This window comes from Ciconia boyciana, chromosome 26 (genome assembly GCF_034638445.1).
Source record: "Ciconia boyciana chromosome 26, ASM3463844v1, whole genome shotgun sequence".
NCBI classification, from domain to species: Eukaryota; Metazoa; Chordata; class Aves; order Ciconiiformes; family Ciconiidae; genus Ciconia; species Ciconia boyciana.
Window position 1 is genome coordinate 1,167,855 of NC_132959.1, and position 16,083 is coordinate 1,183,937.

General features: G+C 58.2%; 2 protein-coding genes across 4 annotated transcripts; one reads left to right on the forward strand and one right to left on the reverse strand.

Annotated features, from left to right (window-relative positions):
• Positions 1 to 996: 996 nt before the first annotated feature.
• Positions 997 to 10,047, forward strand: PRCC (proline rich mitotic checkpoint control factor). Of its 3 annotated transcripts, none has more exons than XM_072846881.1 (8): positions 997 to 1,846; positions 4,458 to 4,505; positions 4,950 to 5,534; positions 6,147 to 6,242; positions 7,161 to 7,304; positions 7,668 to 7,733; positions 8,340 to 8,459; positions 9,050 to 10,047. In XM_072846881.1, the coding sequence occupies exons 1-7, from the start codon at positions 1,286 to 1,288 to the stop codon at positions 8,424 to 8,426; spliced, it is 1,587 nt and encodes a 528-aa protein (XP_072702982.1). In that variant the 5' UTR covers positions 997 to 1,285; the 3' UTR covers positions 8,427 to 8,459; positions 9,050 to 10,047. The 3 variants fall into 3 exon arrangements, with proteins under 3 accessions (XP_072702982.1, XP_072702983.1, XP_072702979.1); XM_072846882.1 differs by having other exon boundaries at positions 9,092 to 10,047; XM_072846878.1 differs by lacking the exon at positions 9,050 to 10,047 and having other exon boundaries at positions 8,340 to 8,838.
• A 1,363-nt stretch (positions 10,048 to 11,410) lies between these two features.
• SH2D2A (SH2 domain containing 2A) lies at positions 11,411 to 15,338 on the reverse strand. Its single transcript, XM_072846470.1, is given in 9 exon segments — positions 11,411 to 11,449; positions 11,451 to 11,543; positions 11,907 to 12,392; positions 12,555 to 12,743; positions 13,011 to 13,176; positions 13,264 to 13,353; positions 13,494 to 13,669; positions 13,841 to 13,992; positions 15,237 to 15,338. Coding segments are annotated over 9 exon segments (1,425 nt in total). The 5' UTR covers positions 15,271 to 15,338.
• Between the last annotated feature and the right edge of the window lie 745 nt (positions 15,339 to 16,083).

A 16,083-nucleotide genomic window follows, 5' to 3' on the forward strand; every position in this document is an offset into this window, starting at 1 on the left:
CTGGCCCCTGCTGCTGCAAAAAATATCTCCCATCTCCACTCCTCTCTAGAAAAGCCTTCCACCAAGACTCACAGCACTGTCTAGGCACAGCTCCTGCCTTAAAATTAAAACAGGCAGGGATGAATAGGCAGGAAGGCAACTAGCTAGCTGGCAGAGAGCTGCCCCCCCCGCCCCGTCGCTCTGTCCCCCTGCAGTGACACAGCAGCCCGGCGCCGGGGGACCCGCCGGCCTCTCCGGGCACGCCGGGAGCTGTAGTCCCCGCTCCACGCCCCGGTTTGGCGATGAACTAGGCGGCCTGGCGAGTAGGGCGGGGAAACGGCTCGGGGGAGGGCGGCGGGGAGCGCCGGGAGCTGTAGTCCGGGCGGGCGGCCTGGGGAGGGCAGCCGGGCCCCGACACAGCCGGGCAGGGCGAGTAACCCCCGGGGGACCTTGGGCCGGAGCCCACCCGCAGCCCCGTGGAGGCAGGCGGGAGCGGACAGCAGGCCCCGGAGAGGCCCCGCGAAGCCCGGGGGAGGCCCGCTTGTTCCCCGCCGGGCTCTCCCCGCAGAGGGGGGCTCGGGCAGGGCCCCTCCAGCCGCCCCCACGGCCAGCAGCCCTCGCTAGGAGTCCCTGACGAGCAGGCCGCACTGAGCCAGCCCCTCCTCGGCCACGGCTCAGCCCGTCCCTCGGCCTCCGCGGAGGCTTTGCGGGGAGGCCTGGGCCTCCAGCCGGGCTAGGCCGCACTTCATCTCAGGGCCCGGCCCGCTCTGACTAGGCCTGACCTGGCCGGGCCTGACTGGGCCAGGACGAGCCTTGCCCCTAACGCCTCCCCGGCCTTCCCGCCCCCCCCGCCATGTCAGGTCCCGCCCAGCCGCCCCCCGGCTTGCGGGGCACGCCGGGAGCGGTGGTCCCGCCGGGCAGCCGCGCAGACTACATTTCCCGTGGTGCCGCGCGGCGGGGCGCGCTGTGAGGCGGGCGGGGGGAGGCGCGCGGGGGACGCCGGGAGTTGTAGTCCGGCGGCGCTGAGGCTCGGGGAGGGGGGGCGCTGCCGGCAGCCATTATCTGGGAGCGCGGCGCGGCGGGCGCGGAGCCGGGCGTTGGGTCGCCTCGCCGCCTCTCCGAGCCCCTGGCCCCGCCGCTGCACGGGGGTGGGGCCGCCATGGCGGCTTAGCCTCGCCCCCGCCCTCCCCTTCCTCCCCGCTACGGTCGCTGAAGGCGCGGCGGCGGCGCGGCCTAGCCGGGAGGGCGGATCCTCGGCCTCGCGTAGCGGTTCCTGCCCGCGGAGGGCCGCCCTCCTCGGAGGGCCATGTCCCTGGTGGCCTATGCCAGCAGCGAAGAGGAGAGCGATGCGGAGGAGGCCGCGGGCGAGGAGGAGGAAGCCGCCGCTCCGCCTCCTGCCGCAGCCCAGCAGTCCCCGGCCCGGGGGCTCTTCGCCACCTTGCCTCCCCCCAAAGCCCCCGTGATGGCCCCGCTGCCCCCGCCTCACCAGCCGCCGGGCAGCGGCTTCCCCCTGCTGCCGCCGCCCCACGGCGGGCCGCCCCCTCCCTTCCTTATGGGCCCCCCGCCTGGCATGAGGGGCTTCAGCACCCCTCCGCCGGGCATGAGCCCGGCCCAGGCCTCGGCCGTCAGCCTGCCTGAGCCGGCCGCCAGCGGGAACGGGAGCGGGGAGCAGCCCAGGCTGGGGGGGCTCCTCCTGCCTCCCCCGAGGAACGCTGCCACCACGACCGCTGCCTCTACCCTCATCCTGCCCCCTCCTGTCTCGGCCTCTGCTGCTCTGCCCGGGGCTGGGGTGGATTTGAGCCTCCCCAAGCCAAAGAAGAGGACAGAGCCGGTGCGGATCACGGCGCCCGAGTTGCACAAGGGAGATGTGAGTATGAAACAAACCACCAGCTCTGCCGGGGGGGCCCCCGCTCAAGCCCTCCCGAGAAGGAGCGAGCGCCTTCGTGCGTGAAATCCTCTCCCCGGAGCAATCCCCCCGCTGGATTTGTTTGCCCATAAAGCACAGCGTCTCTTTCCTTGCTCTCTCCCATCATAATATAGCAAGGTACCAAAACCTATTTTGTGGCATCGACGGGGAGATTTGTCCCGGCTGCCAGCCCTAATCCTAAAGCGCTTTGCAGTATTAAACTGATATAGAAACCTTATTTATAATCATAATACAGCAAAACCCAGATTATCTGCACCCTTATTTATTACTGAAGTTAACAAGTTGATGATGTGGAGCTGTATGGCCTTACGTGGGGGTATCCCAAAGAAGTCTCTTTTCTTTTGTTTGCTGTGCAACTGATAGATTTTCCTGTCAATTTATTGCGTGTTTATCTAAAGGCTTCAGGCGTCCTCCAGACCTTTAAGCGATCATTTCCCTCTTAGCTTGTGCTTTTTTGTGTTTGCAGTGCCCCGTGCCTTACGGGGCTCCGGAGCACTGAATCCAGACAGCCCCGTGGCGAGAGCAGGGAAAGGCAGGTCCCTGCCCCCCTTTTTTTTCTGGGTGTCCCCATTGACCAGCTTTCCTTCTCTCCCCTCTGCTGTTTCACTCTGGGACGGTACTGTCGTAGAGTGGAGGTGACAGTCGGGTGGCTGCGGCTGCGGCTGGCCTCGGTGGCTGGTTCCGGTGAGACATGAGTGCCTCTGGCTGGAGGAAGAGCTGAACTGTGAAGCTTGGGGTCATTTCCATGGGGACAGGTAGCTCGAGGAAGAGGTTTGACTGTATGGATTTATAAACAGCATCAACTAATAGTGGTCTGCCAGCATCTTGGGCCTGGGGGAGCTGAAACGAAGTCAGCGCATCTCGCTTTGCTGGAAGAGCAGTCTGCGGGGGCATGGGGAGAGCGGGTGAGAGGATACAGGCTTCCTGGCCGTCCCTGAACCACACTCAGCTGCTTGCCGATAACCAGCCCGGTTTGGCAAATCCCAGAGCCAGAGCTCCTCGTGCCACGGCTCCCAAACATGGCAGAGGCCCACCAGGCAGTGGGACGTACGGGTTCCCCTTTTAGGCAAAGGGATGAGGAGTATCCCATTCTCTCCTACCCTATTTTTGCTTACTCACTTTCTTGCAGCGTTTTGGAACAGGCGCTTCGTAATAAAGCAAGTGTTAGGGCTCTTCTCCTCCTCGCTGCTTGAACAGTTACTGAAATAAGCTCAAACGAAAGGAGATTTGTTCCTCCCCTTTATCTCCCCCTCTATGTTCCAGCGTATCGGCTTTGAACAGAAATACTGCAGGTCGTCAGTGTCAAGCGAGTGAACGAACGCTGAAGGGAGAAAAAGTACCTTAAAACCAGAGCTGGTCCAAGACGTTCCTTGGCCTGTGACTGCCGTCCTCGCTCGTTCCCTCTTTCTCCTTAAAATACCTCCCGTCCCTTTTTTTTGCACCTGTGGAGACGCTCCTGGGCAGTCTGCTTTATTTCCTCTCTCCCAAATGCAACACACGGGTTTTATGGCAACTCTTGCCTTGCCTTTATTTATGCGTGTTCTTTGTCTTTGTCCTGTTTTATAATTTAGATAGTAAACTGGCAGAAGACCTTGTTTCCTGTAATCTCTTTAAAGTGCTCTGCAAAGCTATAAAACGATAAAGATGTTACGGGCCTTTTCTGATGCCAGAGACGACCAGATTTTCTACTCAAGTTTGAAATGGATATTTAGCAACTCCAACGTTATTGTGAACAATTCCCTGTTAATCCCCGCAGTGAATTTTTACACCCTTGCTTTGTGTGGGTTTGTGCTTCCCCTCTATTAACGTAATGTTGTGCGTTACTTTGAAAGAGAGCGCTGACCTTATGCCGTGCAGCTTGTATTCTTTGCTTTACTTTAGGTTTATTTTCCTGTGATTTATTAAAAAAAAACGTTTGAGCTGTTGGCTCTCTAAGTGCTAATTCCTGGCAGGAACCAAATACGTAGAATCTCAGTTTCTCTGCCCACCCCCTCTGCTTTAGAGCAGCATTAAAAAGCCGCCTTGAAAATTTGGAATTTTGGGTTAGGGAATCTTTTTTTCTTGTTGTTCCATAAATTGCATAAATGAGCTGAAGTGGGAGATTATTGTTTGGCTGTGGATGGGTTGCTCTTAGGAGATTTTTTAAGAGGCGATGCTGACTTGTTTGCAAAGCTTCAGGTTTTACAGCAGAACGCAGCTCATTTTTCTGCCTCCGCCCAGACCACGGCAGACCCAGCTATCTCCAAGTATAGCGGCAAGTACTGTGGTCCTGCTTTCACTGTGGACAGTTTATCTCTCATAGTAGTAATCAGGGCAGGCTTTTATCTCTCTTTGCCCTGACATAAATGCATCAGCAAGACTGTGAAAAAGAGCTCGACCGCATCCCACTGTTGCTTTTTAGCTCGGCTCTTGGCAGATTTTAAATCCAGATCCGCGTTACCGTGATTCTTTGGCCGGTTCAAACTGAAAATTAATAAATTGCATAGTGGGTGGGTTTTTTTCTTTTATTTTAATATCTCAAGTTGTGCTAAGCTCTGTTTTTCTTTCTCAGTCAGATTCAGAGGAAGATGAACCAGCAAAGAAGAAAAGTACTCTTCAGGTAAATACCTAGGATATTCAGTTAAACAAGTTTCACAGGAAAGAAGCGTTTGACTGTGACAGATCTTGGGCTTCCACTAGTGTAAATCAGCCACTCTGATAAGCGCGTGGCTTTTAGTGTATAAAATTCCTGAAATCCCCTGGGGTGTCAAGTCCTTTTTCTTTTGGGCAATTTCTTAAATTTAAATCTCAGAAAAATAAGCATTAATTTGGGAAGTTGACAGATATTTGCAAGTACCACGTTTCCCTTAAAAGTCCCACTGGCCTTTTGTGCAAGAAAGCCCTGCGGCGTGTTCGAAGTAGCAAACGATTGTGCTGAGCAATGGGAAGCCCATTAATGTCGTTAGAATTGGAGGAGGTAATTGGCAGGGAGTCAGAAAAACTAAATAGTCTCACTCATTTCTCTTATTTCTATGAACCATTTGCCCTGCATGAAACTCACCAGGGACGCGGCGAGGGCTCTGGCTTGTCCGCTTTGCTTCCTCAACCCAAAAATTTGACAGTGAAAGAGACCAATCGGTTACTTTTGCCCTACGCTTTCTCGAGGAAAGCAGGAGAAAACGCTTCTGACTCAAAGCCCGCTAAGGCTCCGACCTCTTCCTCCAAAACAAAACCTCTGTCCAAGCCAGCGGTGCCCACAACTCCTTCTCCGTCTGCTATCAAAGCTGCTGCGAAGAGCGCTGCCCTGCAGGTAACCAAGCAGATCACGCAGGAAGAGGATGACAGCGATGAAGAGGTCAAGCCAGAGAACTACTTCTCCTTGTCCGACAGGAACGAGCCCAGCGTCGTGGGTGCCGAGACGTACATGTACTCTGGCACGGTGGTGTCAGAGGACCCACCGCCCGGGACAGAGACAGAGCCCCAATTCCAGGACGCTGCTGCTAACGCCCCTCTGGAGTTCAAGACGGGCGCGGGCTCCAGCGGTGCTCAGCACAGCTGGGTGCCGAAACCCGGAGAAGACTACGGCAGCCAGCCGTACAGCCAGTTCCCTGCCTACAGCGAGGCCGGCGTGGCTGGTGCCTATTATCAGGTGGGTTTGCTGACTGGGAGGTGAAGCTCGATGGTGCTGCTCTGAAAAGGCGTCTAGGACAAGGGGCTCCGAATTAGTTACTGGAGCAGGCTGCGGCTTGTGGGAATCTAGTCTGAGCTAGCTGGGACAAGGAGCAGAGATCCACAGCACTTAGCACAATAGGATTGCTCTGGCACGAGAGCTGTAGATGCTCTTTGCTGGATAAATGTTTAATAGCTGCACTCATTTTAAAATGCCCCTGCGCCACTGCCCCTGTTGTTGTCAGGGTGCAGAATCGGGGCTCGCCAGAGCTGGTGTCTGAAGCCAGGTTGTTTCTAGCAATTCAGCAAAGTATTTGGTGTTGAGTACCTCTGAAAAAACACCCTGTGCTCTTCAGTAGTGCCAGAGTAATGAGACGTGATGAACGACTACTTCGGTCAGCCTTGGGAGGAGGTACGCGTGTCACGTACTGTACTCCCTGGAGGCCGAGTGAAATCCCTCTAGGTGAAAAAGTAGCAGCTCCCGGGGTGAGCTGCGCGATTCAGTGCTCTGTCTCGGGGCCTCTGTATATGGTTGCTCCAAGATCGATTTTGCTTCGCTCTCGTGACAAACTGCTTTTCCTTTTGCTGACAGGATTACTACAGCAGCGGGTACTACCAGGAGATGGAACCAGCCCAGGCACCGCCGCAGGAGATGAGCACCGACTCCTCCTTCATAGATGATGAAGCGGTTGGCACTTTATTATCTCTCCCACTGCAGAGTTTGCGTTTAAGCTCTGCTAGAACCTAGGACCCGCTTGGCAGCCACAGCCCTGCCCCACCAGCACGACCTGTGCTTCATGCTGCGTTGGACCGGGCGGTTGTTCCATGGGGTCTAGCGCTGTCTTGTGGACGCGTGCGGTGTCCTTCCAGCAGTCTGTTGGGCGACTGCTCCAGACGGGTTTGCTTGCTTTATAAGTAGGTGATGTTTGTTATTTCCACTGAGCCCAGTCTCATTCTCGTGAAGGGTATCTAGGGCAGGCAAGGTGCGTGGATTGAAGACGTTGCTTGCCGAGGTGCAGATGAGCTACCGTTCAGATGCCTTCACGGTACATCCTCTAGCACAGTGGTGAATTCCCCGCTTTCAAATGCTCGAAAACCTGTTTTAAAAAACTCCTTCCCGTTGTTGATCTAATCTAGAAACTGCCAGCCTCGTTAGCTGAGCCAGTCAGTGCTGGAGAAGACAGTAGCCCATCGGGTGCTCGCTTCTTCGAGGGACCTCTTTGCTTTGGAGGTGGATTTCTGTTATGGGAGGTGGATGTGTTAGCAGCAAAACTTCAGGTGCCTCCCTAGCACTTAAAACGAGAGACCCAGCAGTCTGAGGGTCTTCTCCTGAGCAAGACTGAAAGCAAGACTAAATGCCGTTTTCCCTTCTGCATAGGAAAATGAGATTATAACCTTCATGCTAAGTAGTTTTAAGATATCCTGGTCTATAGCAAAGCAGAACTCTCCTAAAGGAAAAAATCCTGCTCAGAAAAATGTTTGTTGATGTGGCCTGTCCCATGCTTGGGGAGCTAAGGCTCAGACCCCCTCCACCTTTACTTGTTTCAGGTTAGCGTTGGTGGGCGACGTGCACGTGTAACTCTGGTTGTTTCTCTTCTTCTTTCAGTTCAAACGCCTGCAAGGCAAGCGGAATCGAGGGAGGGAGGAAATCAACTTTGTGGATATCAAAGGTGACGATCAGCTGAGTGGAGCCCAGCAGTGGCTGACCAAATCCTTAACAGAGGAGAAGACTATGAAATCGTTTAGCAAGGTACGGGCAGGAAGGGAGGAGTGCTGGCTGGGATTTTGGAGACCTCTGTTCAGTTCCCGTTTCAGCCGCAGCTGGAGCTGTATTAGATGCTATGCAGTCACCAGGGTGCAGGGACAGGGACCCTTGTGTGGTGTGTTGTATAAATAATTACTCATGGGAGACCAGTAGAGCTTCTCAAAACATAATCCCAGTGTGCGGGTGGTAAAGACCAGCCAGGAACCGCTTCAGCCTAAGGAATCTGCACAGAGCTGTTTAATATGAAACAAATGCTTCTCGAAATGGCTTGTGCAGGCACTTGTCTTGTTTCACTGTCTGGGTCAGTATCTTTCCAGGCTTAACAGTTCACCTGCTTTTGCTTTCTAGAAAAAAGGAGATCAACCCACGGGACAGCAAAGGAGGAAACACCAGATCACATACCTGATCCATCAGGTGAGTGGCCTCCCTCTATCCTGGAAACCGACCCAGGCAGAATTACAGGGCTTGATGCTTGGCAGCACGAAGCAGAGCTGCTCTTTCAGCAGCTGGGGACCAGGGGACTAAGAGCACCCCGAGCCCCGGGTGAGACCTGCAGCGGCTCCGACGGGGACGGAGGCGGCCGTGCTGCGGGAGCGTCCTGGCCACCGCCGGCCCAAACAGCCTGGTGGCAGCAGCGCCTTGGCCCCGAGGGTGTCATGGCACTGAGCTTCCAGCTTGCTTTTTGCCTTGCTTCACTCTTCCCCTCCCGCCCACCTCCGCCGCGTGCGTGGTTGTACGTGTTACGAGACTCTCTGCTTCCTGTCTTAATTCCGCACCGCTGCCATGCAGTTAGTAAGCGGCTGCCGAGGCCGTCCCACAAGAGAAGCCGCGTTTCAGCGTAGGTGAAATGCCTGTGCATCCCAGTTAATTCAGGCCCCTGTCAAGATAATTGTGCTAACTCCTGTAACGAGGCTTCTAGCTGAAGTGCTCTGTAATCCCCGTCAGCAGGGGCAGAGGAGGGTGAAATACTGCTGAGTCAGTGAGCAGCAACGCTGATGTTAATCCTCTCGATTTCTGCAGGCGAAGGAAAGAGAACTGGAACTGAAAAACACGTGGTCTGAAAACAAGCTCAGCCGACGTCAGACTCAAGCCAAATACGGATTCTAACGCTTCTGCCCCACTTTTTGGCTCTTGTCCCAGGTGACCTACTGTGTCAGACTTCTCCTGGCCTTCTGGAGATCAACCAGGCCCCATGTAGAACGTGGTCTGCTCGGCGGGTGGGAGGATACTGTGCTCCCCTGCCTGTCAGGAGCCAGGTTTAATGCAAACCGGTCCTGAAACTCCACCTGTAATCTTTCCCCTCCCTCCTTATAAATGATAATGTGGAAGGTTCAAATCAAGTCTGTTTCGTACGACTGATGACAGTCCCAAGGCAGCCGCAGGAGACGTGCCTGCTGCAAGGCTCGGAGCTTTTGTCCTCTAGGTACAGGGGCTACTCCTCCTTCGACGTAGCCTTGCCGCTGGAACCTTAGGCAGAGTCTCAATAAACTTCCAATTCCCACTTTGCTCCTTTCTTGGACTCGCTGTGCGTTGAAAGTGTAATTTTTCTTTCTAAAAGACAGTGAGTTTCAAGAGCAAGCTTGGCTTTTTTTTTTTTTGTTCTTTTATTTGAGACGTCCTCATGGCTGCTTACTCATGTCCGAGTAAATCCAGTGCTCCTCTCATGCGAATGATTTGGATATCTTTTTGAAGCGTGGCTGAGTTAGTGTTTTTGTTCTCATCTCCACCAGCCTGTATGTCTCGAACCATGCTGAGAGGAAACTCCTTTACAGGTCAGAGCTTGCAATAGAGGTGAAAACGCCCTGAGTGTGGAACGCACAAAAAGCAGTGAGGATCTCTCGCCCAGCACAAGGCGCTGCTGAGGGCTTTTGGATAAACGTGATCGATGTGTGTATGTACGTTTCTCTTCCTGTTTTTTCCCTCTTTCCTCCTCCTCCCCCTGACCCAAGGCCTACAGTGCTGTACCAGGCTGCTCTCCAGACTTGTTGAACCGAGTATTCCCAGCGTCGCACGGTGCAGTGCAGCTGGCAGTGAGCTCGGCGAGTGAAGCAGCAGTATTTCCTCCGAGCAGACGCAGATGAAAGCTGCCAACTGTCCTTCCCTTTTTTTTTTTCTTTGTTTCCAGCTTGTTTGTATCAATTCTGTTTCAATTAAGAGTTAACTTTACCCTCCTGGCTGGGAAGAGGAGACTGTGTCCGGCCTTAACTTTTTAAAAAGAAATCTTCCTTTTATTTAAGGTATTAGGTCTAGGCGATAGGACTGCAAATCATGTGCAGCCTTGCTGGCCAGATCCACGTATCTTTAGCCAAATCTCTGTGGCCTCACTTAGTTTGTTGTTCACCAAAGCGTGTGATGCCGAAGGGAACAGAGAGCTGGTCTGGTTATTTAACTTACATTCCCACCACTAAGGGTTATATTTGTTGTAACCGCAGCTAAAACAGCTAATATTTGTTATTCCATTTAGAAAAACTCCAAGAGGTTGTTTTTCTCCCATGTTACCTGTTAAAAACAAGCAAACAAACCCCCATGAATGAAGTCTTTTTCTTAGAATATTTTAAAATAATCTGATTTCTAGTTTAGTTCCCTGGATGTTTTAGTACTTTGCAGAGCCCATTTTGAGTATTTGAATGACCAGAATAAAGTTACTGTTGAGTAATTTATTCATATCTTATATGTACAGTGAAATCCTCTGAAAAGAGATTTGATAAAAGGAATAAACTTTTAAATGAACCGAACCGCACCTGTTTCCATCGCGAGGTGCTCAGCTCCTCGCTCGAGGCATTGGTTTTCCGTCTCCCCTCCGGGAAGGCTGAAGCAGCTTTGCGGCAGCCCGTCTTTCGAGGGCGGCTGCCTCGGTTTATTCGCAGAGCGGACGCTGTTGCGCAGCCGGTGACGAAACGCTTGTCCGAGGGGACTTTGTTCCGCATAGCCCATCCGGGCTGCGAACCCCACCAGTGGGTTGTACTCACCGCTGTGGATTCATCTGTTTAAAAGGCTGAGCCTTGCCCTCGAGCGTTTGCGCTCGGAGCGTGACGAGGCAGCTCCCGGCGGCAGCGACGCTGGAGGGTTTTGCTGCAGCGTTAAGGGCAGAGCGGCTGCTGTGGGGCAGGAGGCTCTGTCCCGGAACTTGCTCCCAAGCTCTTCTTCAGCGGCCTTGGTGGAGTCCTGGAGCGAGCTGAGAGGCTGAAGCTCACTGGTTCCCCTTTTCTTTTTCCATTTCAGTGTGTAATGGCTCATTTTTAGCACTAGAGGGGAGTTAGGAGGATGGGAATCGCGCCTGACTCGCGCTCTGCTTTTAGCCATTTAAGAGCAACAAAATGTAGGCTTGTGAAAAGCAAAACTTTTTTCCAAGAGGTAAAAGAAAACAACTACGACCCCACAGCCCTTCTTTTCCCTCCCTGCCTTGAAGCTCTAACGCGTCTGAGCGTGAGGCCTTTGGCCTCGTGCGCTTTCTGCTCCCTTTAAGGCTGGGCGCACCAACTCTGCTGCGAGAACGACGTTGGCTCCGTGTCGTTTCAGAAAAAAACGACAAGGCCGGGGTTTTGCACGCCGCTGGGCAGCACCGGGGTCGGTGTCACCGACCCAGCAGCCGAATTTGGTCCTCGGGGTTGGTGCTATCCCGCGTTTTGCGGCTGAGGAAAGGGGCAGGGCTCGGAGGTGTCAGTGCTGGGCTGGTGATGTGTGGTAGGCTGCAGCATCGCTCCGGCTTGTGGCCAATTTAATATCTGACTCTGGATGCAGCAGCCGTGCCCAAAACCCGTCTCTCGTTTTACTGTAATAGCCTTTTCCGCCCTCATTCTATTAATAGAAATCTCTTTTTGAATGTGTTCAAAGATAAATTAAAACCATTCCCCTCTTAACTGTCTCGCAGGGCTTGGGAAGCAGGCTGCCGCGTCGGTTAGGGCACGGGAATCCCGGCACGGAGCGGACCGGCACGCTGGTTGTCTGCGGAGGGGCCAACTGCAGCCTCGGACCTCTCCTCCCAGGTCCGAGGGCTTCCTTCGGCGGTGAAGGAGCCCGAGAGCTTCCTTCTGCCTGGGGGTTGTGAGCCGAGAGCCGGGTCTTGTCTTAGACCTACCTGCGCGGGTGGCTTAGAGAGGGTCTCCAGAAAGCTGCTCGTAAATGTTGTCGGGGCCCTGCCGCAGCCGCGGCTTGCTTTGCGGTGCTCGTCCTCCGGCTGTAAACGGGATCATCGAACTCCAGCGGAGGGTTTGTTGTCGTGCCCTGGGGAACCCGCAGGGAGAAGTGAAGGGAAACGGCCGTGAGATTGCGCCTTACTGGGTGGAGGTTTGACTTGAGAGCCAGGACGTGGTTCAAAGTCGGTCCTTCACCCTCCCAGCCCTCGACTTTGCTCCCGCTTTGGCTGTGAGCTGGGGACCGTCGCTCCAGCGTGGAGCCCTGGGCAGGAGACCCCCCCCGCCTTCTCCCCCTGTGACCCTGGTGTGGAGCAAACCCCGACCCACCAGCCTCTACGGGAGGTCTCGCTGGGAGCGAGCTCTAGAGCGACGAGCGGCTCTACAACACGACCTGCTATGGGGAACGCACCTCCGCGGCCGGGCTGGAGGCTCCTCTCTCCTTCCCGTCTGCGGTGGGAGCTGCCGGGAGCTGCCGCCTCTTGGAGGCCTGGCTGGACATGCTGCGGAAGAGCCGGCGGTGAGCGTGGGATTTGGGGGGTAGCGTGGAGAAGCTGCCTCGGACCCCCCTGGGGAGCGGAGCCGGCAGGTCCTGCCGGGCCAACGCCACCTCGGAGTAGATGTTCTCCTCGGGGCCGGCGCTGGGGCTCAAGCCCCGTCCCACGGCGTAGAAGGGGATGGGTTCTTCCAGCTCGTAGTAGGTGGAGGGGCTGGGTGCGACGCCCTCGTGGGGCTCGGCGTAGGTGTGGAAGCACATGAGCTGCTGGTACTTGGCATCGGCCGGCTGGGGCGGAGTGGGCGGTTTGGGGGGAACGGCTTCTTTCTGCACCTGAGCGTAGGGACCTTCGGGAGCTGCTCCACCGCCGACGGGGCTGTGCGGCCCCTGAGCCACGGGCGAGGAGCTGGCCTTGGATGGGAGCGGCGGGGGGACGCGGGGAGCCTGTGAAAAGAGATGGGACAGGTCGGAGGTGAGGGGCTGGAAGTGGGTCCGGCATGGATCCGTGGTGGCTGGGGCTGCGTCCCCATCCCGGCTGCACCCCTCTGCCTCGCGAGAGCTTTGGCCAGGCTGCGGCTTCTGTCCTTGGGAAAACCCCTCCTTTACCTCCCTGGACGAGGCTCCCTGCGCACTGGGCTCCGCAGGCAGCGGGGGGGCCGTGGCTGCCTGCCTGGCTGCCGGGGACCCTTTGGACGTGGTGCTGTACACCGGGACGTTTGCTGGTGCTTCTCTCGATGGGGAACGTGCAGCGTCGCTGCCGGCTGGGATCCACGTCCCTCCTTGGGGCTCGCCTTCCTGCAAGGAGAGAGGTGAGGGGGTGGGTGCATGGACTGGGCAGACCCAGCCGGGTGCTGGTCCCACCTCGGGTGTGCTGTCCGCGGTTCGGCTCCTCGCTCCCGGCTGGGGATGGCCAGCGTGGCTCCGGTGCCAACCCCGGCTTTGATTTTTGCCCAGCCATGATGCTTTGAGTTGCCCAGCTTGGGAAAATCCCTCCCCATCCACACAGCAGGAATGACTCCACTTTTTTGGTTGCGGGGACTAACGAGGGATCCGGGTCCTCACCCGTTCGCGCGGCACCGTCAGGAACTCGTGGTACGGCGTGACGGGGGCAGCGGCGTAGTGCCGCAGCAGGTCGGCCAGCTCGGCGTGGGCACTCCGCTCCCCCAGGATCACGTACCGCCCGTCCGGCAGCTGGTCCAGGACGAAGTGCCGGCAGCGATCCCTGCCCCTGGGGGGAGAGGGGACGGGGTCGGCACAGCGGGCAGGACGGGGACCGAGCGCATCAGTCCCTCGGACGGGGCTGGGGGTCCCTCACCTGTAGGACAGGACGAAGCCGACGGTGCTCTCGCTGAAGCGGACCAGGAAGCAGCCTGGGGGCTGATCCTGCAGCAGCTGCTCCGTCTCCCTGCGGGAATGGGCCCAGAGCCGCTCACCCTCACCCCCTTTGTGGGATCCAGGGGTCCAGCTCCCTATTTCGGAGCCCAGGAGTGGGGATGCTGAAGGGGCCACCCCGTCCCCCGCCTCGGCTTCCGCCCCCCGGCTCACCTCCGGCTGATGAAGCCGTGGAACCAGACTGGGAGCTCGCCCTTGGCCCCCAGCCTCCTGGCTTGCGTCTGCTCGAACCACAGCCTTGTCCGGGCACGCAGGGCCACCAGCTCCGGCCGTGGGTCCTCCTCCGGTGGGGACGAGCCTGGTGGGGACGGCCAGGAGCCTGGCGGGACCTGGAGGGAGGGGGAGAGCAGCCGGGGTGAGGATGTGCCCCAAAGATGCTCTGCTCCCCGCAGGGGCTCCTGGTGCAGCCCGGGAGGACGTGGTCCCTGCGGGTGCGTGAGCTCGGGGGCGCTGGGACGGCGAGCTGGCGGGGACGGACCCTTTGCAGCCCCGCGTCCTACCCTGCCGTCTGTGTCGTAGTGTCCCGGGGGCTGCTCTGCTCCCTGGGGCTGAACTGGGGTCGTGTCGGGTCCTGGCTTGGTGCTGGCCGTGTTGTCCTCACCGATGGGTTTGAAGGTGCTGAAGAGGGGACGGTCATCATCCATGGGGTCCCCTGTCCCAGGGAACGGGAAGAAATGGGCTCAAGGCAGCGAAGCCTCCATGGGGGCCCCGATCTGGCCCTGTGCCCCATTGCTTCCCACGGGGCACTGGGATGTGGGGGGGTTTCATCACCCCCCCCAAGCGCTGCTCTTGCCCACAGCCTGGGCAAGGGGCACCTTTGCCTTGTGCCCCCCATCCTGGGGCTCGTCACCCTGCGTCTCCCCAGGGAGACAGCCCTGGACCTGTGCGGCGAGAAGGGACGATGACCCTGGGACCCCAGAGGAGAAAAGCCCCGGGTACCGGTGAGCTGGGCGGGGTGGAGGAGAGGGGAAAGCGCGTGAATCCCCCAGCCCCCCGAAATTCCCCGGGGTGTCGGGTCAGCCCTGGGAAGAGGAGCGAGGTGGTGGGCACGGGGCTCTGCATGTGGCCACTGAGGGACCCCGAGCCCAGCCCCGAGCCACCGATGCTCGGCAAAACAACGTTAATCCCCAGCAGATGCTTGAGGGGGTGGAAGATGCCGGGGCTGGTTCGATCCAGGAGGCAAAGCTGAGTCAGCGGAGCCGGTCGAGGCTCGTCCGAGAGTGGGGGGACAGGGAGAGGCGGGGGGACATGGCACCTCGTCTCCGCCTTTAACCGGCTGCGCGCCGGCAGGCAGGGGAAGGCAGGGAGGTGGTTGACAAAGCGAAACAAAACAACCCAAACCGCAGCAAACCAACGCGGGGAGTGCCAGGGGGGTGAATTTGGGTCAAGTCCTGCCCAGGCATGGCCAGGCAGCTGGGGACAATGCCACTGGCGGGGGTACCGGGCGAAGGCTGGGGGGCTCATCCCTGCTCCCTCACCCCACTGCTTTGGCCTCGGAGGGGTGGCTCGGGGGGCTTTGCTCGCCGGGGCGGAATGTGCTTCTTAAACCCCGCGCTCCTGGGGTGAGAACGGGTCAAATTGGACTTGAAACAGGCTAAAGCCCGGCTTTGCTCCGTGAGACTTTTCTGGGCTGGATTTCCCCATTCGAAGGGGGCAAGACCTGGCTGAAAGAGCCGGGGTGGGCAGGGAACCCCACTCCCTCTCTCCGCACCCCTTTGTCCTCTGCTCCCTCTCCGTTGCGCCTGTGGACAGGGAGAGCGTCCCCGAATCACCCCGGCGCTTGCCCGTCCCAAGTCCCCCTGCTCGGGGTTTGCTCCTCGGTCTTTGTCCTCCCGTCCCGGCACCGATACAACCCCGGAGAGACCCCAGCCCCGATCCCCCCGTCCATTCGCCTACCTCTGCCTGGCCACGCAGGGACCCAGGAGTCCATGGCCGGAGCCAACGGGACGGGCAGGCTGACAGAGCAGGCAGGGCAGGCAGGGCAGGCAGCGCGGCCGCCTCGCCTGCGCTCGTGCCTCTGCTGCCTGCGAAGGGCAGGAAGCAGCAACCGAAGCCGCAAGAGCCTTCACATGATGGGGAGACGTCACGGGAAGGCGGTGGGGTGGTACGGGGGTGACACCTAGGTGACACCGGGACCCTTGGCATGGGCTGAGCTTGTGGCGAGGAGGGGGCTCGGGCTACCCGCCCGCCGGCACGTCTGCGCCTGCAAAGGGCTCTTTGTTCCTTCCATCCGCATCCCGGGACCTTGTGCCACCGGGCGCTCGGTTGGCCCAGGCTCGTGCCGTGAGCCAGGATTCGGTTCCTGGCACGGTGGGATCCGGCACCCTTCCTCACGCCCTGGCTGCATTGTCCTTCTCCCCACCGGCCGCCGGAGCCGGGCACATCCCGGGACGTGCTGGGGGCATCGGCGTGGCAAACGGGGTGAGCCCAGCTGGGAAATGCGGCAGCCGAGCCGCCAGCACCACCGGCTCCGCTGCGTGCCGGCCGCAACTCTCCCTCCCAGCGGTGCCAGGCTCCGGCCAGCCCCGCGGTGAGAGCGGTGCCAGCCCGGCTGCACCCCAGAGGTTGCAGGGATTAGGGATTAGGGCAGGGATTAGGGCTGGGGCTGGCTCATCTGTCGCACCGGGACAGAAACGGGGTGTGCCAGGCGGTGGCTTTGCAAGCCCCAGGGCGGGGATGGTGCCCGGTGCCACCCAGCACCCACCGGCACGCAGTGCGGTGCCAGCTCCGGCGCTCTCCACCT

Coding starts and splice junctions, on each gene's coding strand:
- PRCC (XM_072846881.1), top strand. CDS start 1,286: ATGTCCCTGGTGGCCTATGCCAGCAGCGAAGAGGAGAGCGATGCGGAG. Junction 5,535..6,146: donor TGGCTGGTGCCTATTATCAG/GTGGGTTTGCTG, acceptor TTTTGCTGACAG/GATTACTACAGCAGCGGGTA. Junction 7,734..8,339: donor TCACATACCTGATCCATCAG/GTGAGTGGCCTC, acceptor CGATTTCTGCAG/GCGAAGGAAAGAGAACTGGA.